The sequence below is a fragment of the Scleropages formosus genome, chromosome 7 (assembly GCF_900964775.1).
Source record: "Scleropages formosus chromosome 7, fSclFor1.1, whole genome shotgun sequence".
Lineage (NCBI taxonomy): Eukaryota > Metazoa > Chordata > Actinopteri > Osteoglossiformes > Osteoglossidae > Scleropages > Scleropages formosus.
Window position 1 is genome coordinate 18,930,702 of NC_041812.1, and position 10,477 is coordinate 18,941,178.

At 44.3% G+C, this 10,477-nt stretch overlaps 1 protein-coding gene across 1 annotated transcript; it reads left to right on the forward strand.

Moving 5' to 3' along the window:
* Positions 1 to 165: 165 nt before the first annotated feature.
* On the forward strand, positions 166 to 9,143 carry cog4 (component of oligomeric golgi complex 4). The gene is made up of 19 exons (XM_018726592.2): positions 166 to 306; positions 502 to 584; positions 817 to 931; positions 1,061 to 1,235; positions 1,607 to 1,800; positions 2,004 to 2,109; positions 2,297 to 2,454; positions 2,553 to 2,611; positions 2,730 to 2,863; positions 3,299 to 3,417; positions 4,324 to 4,490; positions 4,709 to 4,874; positions 5,497 to 5,559; positions 5,984 to 6,103; positions 6,221 to 6,313; positions 6,673 to 6,756; positions 6,975 to 7,076; positions 7,487 to 7,615; positions 8,128 to 9,143. The coding sequence occupies exons 1-19, from the start codon at positions 178 to 180 to the stop codon at positions 8,260 to 8,262; spliced, it is 2,331 nt and encodes a 776-aa protein (XP_018582108.1). The 5' UTR covers positions 166 to 177; the 3' UTR covers positions 8,263 to 9,143.
* The last annotated feature ends 1,334 nt before the right edge of the window (positions 9,144 to 10,477 follow it).

The following is a 10,477-nucleotide window of genomic DNA, read 5'->3' on the forward strand; positions in this document are numbered from 1 at the left end:
ACATACTTCAAATTATGTTTTAAATTTATGGACAGCGACTGAATATCGATATTCTTACAGATAATCAAAATAGTAGCTGTTTGTGATGGTCTGGGTCTTCCCTCCCGCGAGCCGCGCAGGAAGCCGCTGGCGGATCTTAACCCGGAAGTGACGCGTTCTGTTTGCGTGGAAGAAAAGATGTCGGAATCTGCAGGGAAGAGGCGAAGCGGTTCGATGAGCTCATCTGTTGTGTGCCGAGAGGCCATTGAGAGCTTGACGGAGTTGGATGATCTTGAGCGGGTTTATCAACAGCTTTGCAATGAGGAGGTGAGTTCGGATTAGTGAGAGGCTAAATGGCTGTCATTCTTTGTCGCTCGCTGGTTCAGTTCAGTTGTCACGTAACTCAGCTGTTCCTCAGACCACACTGACTGACTGGCTCTGAGTGAGTGACTGAGTGTCATGATTAAGGCTTTAACTTAGGCGAACATAGCGAAATCAGACAGTGTAAATTCGCATCAACAGAGGCAGGTGGAATCGGAGCTGGAGGCGCTCGTCAGTCAGCAGGGCAAAATCGAGACGAAGATGCTGGCACTACAAAGGATGGGGTGAGTGTTTTCTGTTGGGCTGCACCCAATTTCTGTGTATTAGCTACCCTCTGGCCCTATAATTGATTGTGAAACCTTTATCCAAGGTGTCGTACAGTGTTAGATCAAATTAACTTCATAATTATTGCGAATCTGTAAGTAAGTATGAAGCAGGAGCGTATTGCAATGAATGTAAATTGTGTACTGTAACCACTGTGCCATCTTTTGGTGCTCTGATGCATGTGCCACTCAGGCCCAACCTGCAGCTGATCGAAGGTGATGCTAGTCAACTGTCCGGCATGATCGCCTTTACCTGTAGCCTGGCAGAGAATGTCAGCAGCAAGGTGCGCCAGCTGGATCTGGCCAAGGTAGTGTCTACATGTGCTAAACACAGAAACAGAATGTGTTGGAGATCTGACATGTTGTAATACACAATGCACAAAATATAGCTGCTGCATAATCCCTTCTCTTAAGATCTTCTGTTCTCAATGTGGCAGAACCGTCTGTACCAGGCCATACAACGAGCAGATGACATCTTGGACCTCAAGTTCTGCACAGATGGGGTGCAGACGGCATTGCGTAATGAGGACTATGAGCAGGCAGCCGCCCACATTCATCGCTATCTTTCTCTTGATCAGTCTGTCATTGAGCTGAGCCGCCAAGGTGGTGAAAGTAAGGCTGGAACGTCTGTTATTAATTTTGAGTTTACATTTAATCGTTTAGCATGTGCTTGTCTCCATAGCGCTGTACACCTCCAGAGAAAAAAAGTGCATTTCACCAGGAGATGGAGGGCTATAGATGCAGACACGCAATTCTCGAAGCGCTGTCAGTTTGTCTGATGCTACCATCATCATTTTTCAAACCCTCTGCCCATAGATAGCAAGATTACAAGGCCTGTAACTGTAAGAAAAAATTGAATCCGTTTTCTGCGCATCTACATACAGGGACATGCAGGTGCAAAGCTTAGAAGAAATATAATTGTGTGGAGAGATTTCAGGTTTTATATAAAGCAGTATTCAATCTTTCTCTTTCCCCATGGACAGGTAGTGCAGTTGATGCCAGTCTTGCGCTTCTTCAGGAAGCGGAACAGCGCCTAAAGGCTCTGGTTAAGGAGCGTCTAGACCAGGCTATTTCTGCAGGAGACCTGGCCCAAGTGGAGCGATTCTTTAAGATATTCCCTCTTCTGGGCCTCCATGATGAGGGCCTGGCCCGCTTTGCCCAGTACCTCTGCACACAGGTGAGTGTTTGTCATGCCTTCTGTCCTCTAGTCGTCTTCAAGCCCATAACAAAAACTTGGCCGAGTGGGTGTTTCTTTACCACTCCATTCTGTCTGATGCCAACAAGCTCAGAAGCGTAGGAACCTTTCTGTTTGCTTCTCTCAGTGAAGTTGGACAGTATGGGTTACTGTTGTGTCTTCTCTCTGGAACACCCCACCCTTAGCTGGCCAGTAAAGCTGAGGAAAACTTACTCCTGGCTTTAGGAGGAGATCTGGGGGAACGCAGAGCAGCACTGATCTTCGTGGATACCCTCACTCTGCTGTTGGAGGGTGAGATATTGATGGGTTGTGTAAATGTTTGCATGTCATTTCCAAATCACTGATAAATATTGCTGACTTTGGTACATTATGACTTTAGGCCTTCCAGGGCCAATGCCATAAGCTAAAACATATTTGCAGGGTGTTTGTTTTGAATCCATTTTTTGTGTATGTGTACCTGTCTATCCATGCTTGTCAGGTATTGCACGGATCGTGGAGACCCACCAGCCTATTGTGGAAACCTACTATGGCCCAGGGCATTTGTACACCCTCATTCGCCACTTACAGGTGGAGTGTGACCAACAGGCTGAAAAGATTGTGGAAAAGTTCATCCAGCAGCGAGACTACCACAACAAGGTGAGATTAAAGGGTGCATGTATCTTATTTCCAGATTTTCTGTCCAATTTACGACATCCCCGGTGGGTCTACGCATCAGCATTCTTTTTCCTCTACAGTTCCAGATAATTCAGAGCAGTATGATGAGGAGTACGTCAACTGAGAAGATTGAGCCCAGGTCAGTTTGCTGTTTATACTGGAAGTGCAATGCACTCAAATCCAATGAATCACACGCAATGATTTTTTGCATATCTATTGTTGCTATACATGCCTGTATGACTGGCTGTGTGTTTCAGGGACCTGGATCCTGTGTTGATGGAAGTCACGCTTATGAATGCTCGAGCAGAGCTTTATCTGCGTTTCCTGCGCCGCCGTATCACTGCCGATTTCGAAGTGGGGGATGCTACAGCCCCGAAGAGCACTGTGCAAGGTAACAGCTCACTTAGAGTAGTGTTGTGTTTAATTGTTGTTAAAGGTGGTCCTCGATTTACGATGGGGTTACGTTCCCTGCAAACCATCATAAGCTGAAAATATTGAAAGTCGAAAATGCATTTAATACACCAAATACACATCTCTGCGTGACAGACTGGGAGATGGGGGAGGCTGTTGCGAAAGAATATCACTCTGTGTATCGCTTGCCCGGGAAAAAATCAAAATTCAAAATTCCAAGTACGGTTTCTACTGAATGTCTATTGCCAGCTCACCATCTTAACGTTGAAAAAATCGCAAGTCAAACCGTCATAAATTGGGAACCACCTGTACACTGAAGGGGTTACTGGCATGAAACTGAAACCTGTGGCGTTCGTGCTGTGGGTGTCTTTGCTGTGGACTGTTTTCCAATGGTCTATATGTCTGTGGAACCCAGAGCATCAGCAGAACCTGGAGAAGCTTCTGAAGCACTGTCTGCTGAGCCGCAACATGCAGGAACTCATTGGATACTACATACCTATGGAGGAGTTTTACATGCGGGAATCTGTGAACAAGGTACCAGCACTGGGAGAACAGTAGAATACGTTCACACAAAGTCCAGCACACATGCTTCCTTTCCTCAGTAGAGGGCAGCACTTACTTTGCACCTTCCTGCATACCATAGCCCTGTAGTCATAGCTGAGTTTTTGCATGTACACACTGTGGCTGAAGAAAATTTAAAAAAAACCCTTGTAGTTGTGAATTCAAATGACAAATCTGATGAAATAGTCCTATTTAGGTTTTCTTATTAACAAGGGAAATGATGTTCTATAAATGTTAACACAGAGTATGTAAAATAATGCAATGTTACACCCCATAGAAGGCAAAATATATATTATATATACACATAATAAGTAATGGAGAGCAGGGGACCTTCTGGGGTGGCAGTCTCTTATATTTGTCATTCAGTATGCCTAATAGTAATATGCCTTTTAGAAACCAGGGCTGCTGCCTACTGAACTGCAGAAAGGAGTCATAGTGGATTTACCTTTGGATCCAAAAGTCGCAGGTTCAATCCCCACCTCTGGCTGTAGTACCCTTGAGCAAGGTACTTACTCGAAATTGCTCCAGTAGAATTACCGAGTTGTATTAATGAGTAAATAATTGTAACCTTAACGTTGTGAGTTGCTTTGAAGAAAAGCATCAGCTAAATGAATAAATTTAAACGTAAACATAGTGGTCACATCCCTTATAGAAATTATACAGCTGTCTTGACACAAGGCTGTACAACTGGAAAATATATAAAACGCTCCTCTTGGATTACAAAAGACCTAAAATCTCAGCAGGCACCGTTCACAAAATCAACGTAGAATATTTCTATTTTTCATTCTGCGTTCTGTTTTCATTTTTGAGCTCACACAATTCATTAATTCAGTCAAGCACCCTGCTGACCATGTTTTCCACTCTCCTCTCTTTTCATAGGCTGTTGCTATGGATACTTATGAGAAGGGTCAGCTGACCTCCAGCATGGTGGATGATTGTTTCTACATTGTGAAGAAATGCATCAGTAGGGCTCTGTCTAGTTCTAGCATTGACTGTCTGTGTGCCATGATCAATCACTCCACGTCGGTGCTGGAATCAGACTTCAGGTGCATTCAAACCCTCTGCTGGCCCCCCACCCTCCTTACATCCCCCATTGGCTTGTCCAAGCTTCAGGCTAATTTTAGGCTTCTGTCCTGTAACCTGACTTTCCAGTTCTGTCAAGTTAGTCACCTTTGAGTGGTATGCAAACACGCTCATGAACAAGCCCTTGCTTTCTCCTTGTTGTGTAGTCCTAACTTCATTCTCCCCTACTGCCCTGTGGCAGGGAGGTGCTGTACAACAAGCTACGCCAGGGCTTCCCTGCCACCACACTGCAGGACATCCAGCGTGGAGTGAGCAGCGCTGTTAGTCTGATGCAAAGCAGCCTGCAGCAGGGCAAGTTCAACACGCTGGGCATTGAGAGTGCCGAGGATGCCAAAGCGTCCTTCCTGGTACGTGCCCCCTGCAGTGCACTTGTGCGTAGTCAGCACCTCACACTGACACATCATTCTTATCCTAGCGATAAACTAGCCAAAAGGTACATGTTTGCAGAGTCAACTTGCACTTCAAAGATCAGGAGTTGTTAACCCGGTGTCAGTGAAGTACAGGCTTGTTTCGAAAATTACACTGTCTAGCTAAATAAAAATATCACAGTGCTGTTACCATCGATAGCTTTGCATAGAAATGTTAATCTGTTTTCATGCACTAAACTGAGTGTAATATTTTTTTTTTAAGATTTCTGTACACTTTTATAGGGTGGTCTTTAGCATTCATCAGATTCTTAATCATTTGGCAGTTTAAACCTGTGGAGAAAACCTAGCGCTCAGGGCAGGATTGACAGCTATCTCTTGTGAGCGCAATTTGGGATGCTCAGATTATGTACTCTATGTATGTATGTTTAATATCCAGAACCACTGTTCCTGACAGTATTTTTTAAGGAATAGTAGAATTGAATTCACCTACTTTTAATATGATTCCACCATATAACGAAAGCTGATTTATAATGAAAATGTAATCAGGAAGGTCACGAAGAGGGTGTAAGAAATATAAGCAAACATGCCTTTTCTTTCTCAGGTGACTCTGAACAACGTGGAGCTGTGCAGTGAAAACATCATCACTCTGAAGAAGAACCTAGAGGTGTGGCTCCCCCTGTCATAAAAGACCCCGGAAGGATTTGTTTGAGAGATGTTCTGTAACTAATGCTGCTGTCTTCCAGATTAAGAAGTGCTTCCATGGCCTCATTCTTAAACGCCCTTGCTATGTTACTGCACAGGAAAGCTTATTCATCTTCAGGGTAGACATGGGGATTAATACGAGAACCAGACTGAAGATAGCAGGACTATAGGTTTTATTATGTAAATTACTTTGGGTATTTCATTTTGGATAAATCTACTATTGATAAATGTATCTTGCAGCTAACTAACTTGGCCAGGTGCTACCATAGTCACTTTTTAATCCCTCTAAAATTTTCTATAGAAGAATTGACATTTTCATAGAAGAGTCAGAAGTAACAGTGTACTGTGTGTTACATCTGTCTTACTTTGCTTGGTCTCTGTGACAGAATGACTGCGCCAAATTGTTCAGTCAGGGGTTTGGGTCAGGAGAACAAGCCCAGGGCAAGATTGACAGCTGTCTCTCGGATCTTGTGAGCACATCCAGCAAGTTTAAGGACCTGCTGCAGGTGAGAACCTCTGAGGTTTAGCTTTTCTCTCTGGCAGCCTTGCTTCATAAGTGGCTTTTAGTTGTTCTTACAGATTTGTTGAATCTGTATGTTTTCTGACTCTCTTCTACCCTGCAGGAGGGCTTGACAGAGCTGAACACCACTGCTATTAAGCCTCAGGTCAAGCCCTGGATCAGTAACTTCCTGTCAATCTCACACAACATTGAGGAGGTAAAGCATCTGCACACATTTTTTCACCATCTCTTGCTCTTTATCTCACACACACATACACACAAATGGCCGACATACAACATCTAAAGTAACAGGATGTTCATGGTGGTTACAGCTGCTGCCTTTGGACTTTAACAACCCAGAACTGAATCCCACTTCCTGCTCTAGTACCCCTGATCAAGGAGCATCCCCTAAAATTACCCTACCATATAAATGGATAAATCACTACAAGTATATTAACATTGTGAGTCACTTTGGAGAAAAATGTCAGCTAAATAAATATATGTAAATACTATGACCCAAAGGTAAATTTGAAACCTCCCACAAACCCAAGTAAACGGACCACTGTTGTTCTGCAGGAGGAGTTTAATGAGTATGAGGCTAATGACCCTTGGGTTCAGCAGTTCATCATGAACCTGGAGCAGCTCATGGCAGAATTTAAGGTATGTGTGAAAAAGTGTGTGGGTATTGTTTAATAACCACAACAAGCTGGTTTGTATAGGATTTCGGGGAAGGAAGCGGATATAAATCATGCCATACAAAAGTACATATTTGGTTTTAAGGTTTATTGATTTTTCTGGAGGTAATGAGATGAGGTATTCAGAATGTCTGTACTGAAAAAGGTCTATATCCTCATCCCTGTCTTTGTCCTCTTGCTAAGGCTGGCCTCTCCCCAGTCATCTATGACCAGTTGACTAGCCTGATGACCAGCCTGATTTCCCTGGAGATGGAGAAAACAGTGCTCAAATGCACCTTCAGCAGGGTGAGAGTGCTGATGTAGCTGGCAGTAGGCTGGGCATTACAAGTAGAACTACGGTCCCAGTTGCACCAGACTCAAGGCAGCTGGGTGCAAATTGAATCCCTGAAGGGCCACAGGCCAGCAGCATTCTCTGTACTATGATTGCTAGGATCAGTATTCAGTTTCTTCCCTTCTTTAATCAAGCCATTATGACCTCAAGTAGCTCAGGTTCCAGACACATTATGACTTGGAGAATCAAGTGAAACCCTGGTGTGTTTGAAGAAGTAAATGAGCAGTGCATCCTAATCACCTGCTGGAGATCAGTGTCTGCAGGTCTGTCTCTGTGTTTTCTTTCGGCAGCTTGGACAGGCTGCTCTTGGAGAATTAATTGCATTTTAGAATTAATTATCCTGCTCTCCTCACATCTCTTCCAGCTTGGTGGGCTGCAGTTTGACAAGGAGCTTCGTTCCCTAGTGGCCTACCTGACCACCGTGACCACCTGGACCATCCGGGACAAGTTTGCCCGCCTTACCCAGATGGCCACCATCCTCAATCTGGAACGGGTACACCCCCTCCACCCCCTGGTCCCTGTCACTCCCCACTGCACTAAGACTTACAGCAGACATTACTGTGTCATGAAAATTTAATTGGGAATTCAGCTTGGGCTCCCAGAATGACTCATTCCAAGTGCCTTTGAGCTGGAGCTACGTCAACCAGCAATTGTAATGAAAATCCCCAGTGGTGAAATTTAATTGGCATTGTTCCCTATGGGGAGCTAGGGGAGGCCTCGGTTGGCCAGGACATATTTCCTGTTCGTTGCATAAGTGCATCTTGGGGATGTGTGAGGCTCCCACACCATATCTGTCACTCATTCAATCGATTGTGCTGCATTGCACCTTGTAACAATTTACCTGCAGCACGACAAATAGCCTCTACCGCTTAGTTCATATTGTGTCTTTATTTTCTGGAAATGATGATATTCTCTGATTGCAAATGATTGCAACATTTTTACCTGGCTCAACATTAACGTTACCTTATTTATTACCTATTACTGTCCATGCCTCCACCTTCCTAGGTGACGGAAATTCTGGACTACTGGGGCCCCAACTCTGGCCCGCTGACTTGGCGTCTGACCCCTGCAGAGGTGAGACAGGTGCTGGCTCTCCGCATCGACTTCCGCAGTGAAGACATAAAGAGGTTACGGCTGTAGACTTTAATTCCCACCTGCAACCTATGACATCTTGTACCCGGACACTGTGACTGCCACTCTCCTTTCTGTTGTGGTGATGGAAGAGGCTTCAGTGATTGTACTTTGGTGGTGGTGATGGTTGTGGTATGATGTCAGGCAGAATCTCACAGCACACACCTAAGTAGAGGGGAGACACACAGCTACCCTAAGCTGATAGTAGGAGGATTTAGCACTGTAGCAGAGGCACTGGGTCCCAGGGGACAAAAGGGATAGCGGCTGCTGCTGAGTGCAGCTCAAGTAGTAGCACTGCGGCATGGCCTGTGCTGGAACCAGGCAGAAAATAGCAAGAAGACCGGTGGAAAAAAAAGATAAAACTGGAGCAGGAAGATGGTACAAATGGATTGATCTATAATTTTTGTTTAATATTGGTTTGCTTGTTCTTTATTGATTTATCAGTTTTGTAAATTTAAAAAAAAAAAAATCTAATAAAGAACATTGTAAAGCTAATATCACAGTTTTTAAGAAATTTTTAACAAGTATGGTGTTGGATGAGAAACTTTCCGTCCGTCAAGCTTGATTAAAAATGAACTGTCATCTTGCAGCCTTTCTGTGAAAGTGAATTACAGACTCAATAAAACAGCGTTCAGGTAAAATTGGCAGTTTGATTTTTCACTTTGAAATGAGTGTGGAAAGTATGACTGATATTTGTCAACACTAAATGCATAGTGCAGAGGCAGCTCTGGCTGTCTTGATCTGAGCTTGCTTTTCGTGGCGGTGGCCAACATGAAGGTGAGGTCTTGTTTGTAATCAGACTCTGTAAATAGGTTCCTTAATCTAACAATGGTTATCTGTAACTGCTGCCAAAAATGTTTTAAGAGGTGAATAAATGAATTAAATGGTGATATTGTGTGAATTCAATAAATTTCTCAGTTACACAGACATCAGGACAACATTGCAAATAACACTTCTAGCCCAGTGCATCATTTAACATGCAAAGAATCCCAAAAACAAGCACACAAAGTATTCTCATTAGCAAAAAATGTAGTTTTACATTTTGTGGTTTCTGAATTTGCTATGCCTTCTGTATGCTGCCTGTTTATAGAGTTATACATTTCAGCTCCTTTGGTCACAGTTTAGGTGTGTGTTTTTTGTGAAGGGAAACAAGATGTTCCTAGCAAATGGTAGCTGTCTTGAGCAAATTCTTTTTCTGCTGAATGTGCATGTCCTTCAGAGGTGTTTGACGTACAGACAGGCTCAGGGGGGTCTGCACTGCTAAATTGGATGGCATCACAGAGCACATACATGCACACACACATGTGGTGGTGCTTCAGTGCTGAATGCATGTGTGCATTTGTAAACCAGAACAAAAATCTTATTTAATTGCATTAAGGTCAATATTAATTATTTTATTGGATTAACAGCATTTTAGATGATTTATAAATTATTATTCCCTCACTGACAGACTTGCCTTAGAGGCTTTAACAGCAGAGACTGCCTTTGGATGTCAGCATCATTCTGCTGTTGTGTGAGATGAGTTTTATGGTGCGAGACCACCGACCTCAAATCTAGGGAGTATTGCGGGAAGGATCGCGGGGAGTGTAGTAAAATACCACCCCCGGATGTGCTGCAGCTGTGTTACATTCGCTGCTTGGTAAACTACAACTCCCCAAAATCCCCCCCTTAGTCTCGTCCCTGAACCGGGATGTTTCTTGCGCTATGTAGTTCACTGCATTAATAGCCCCAATTCATCGTGTCACCCCGGAGTTATTTTAGAACTACATTTCCCGACGTGCAGCCGGAGGATGCTGCTTGGGGGTCTCTTCGGGGGGCTGCGACACAGGTCGGAGTCTAGGCACGGTCTCCGCTTTTGGCAGAGGATGAAAATAAACTGCCGTCGTTTCGGGGCCGCAGACAGAAGGTTCGAGGTGCATCAGTGTTAATAAATACGGAAACATTTACTAGCAAAAAACGACATCTCATTTGAATGAGTTGCGGAACGGGTAGCGTAGGGCGGCGGTGAACAGGTTATTACCACCATGCATGCCATGGTCATGAATGTTAATTAATTGTTGAGCGGACCCTGCCTGCGCCGGGCGAAGATCCCGAAGGAGGAGGAGGAGGAGGAGAAAGAGGAGGAACGGCGATGCCTGCGACCAGTTTGCACAGTTAATAAATGCGTGTGCGCGACATCCAGCAGCAGCTCCTGTTTGTTTGCGGGGCTGTAGCGGCAGGCGTG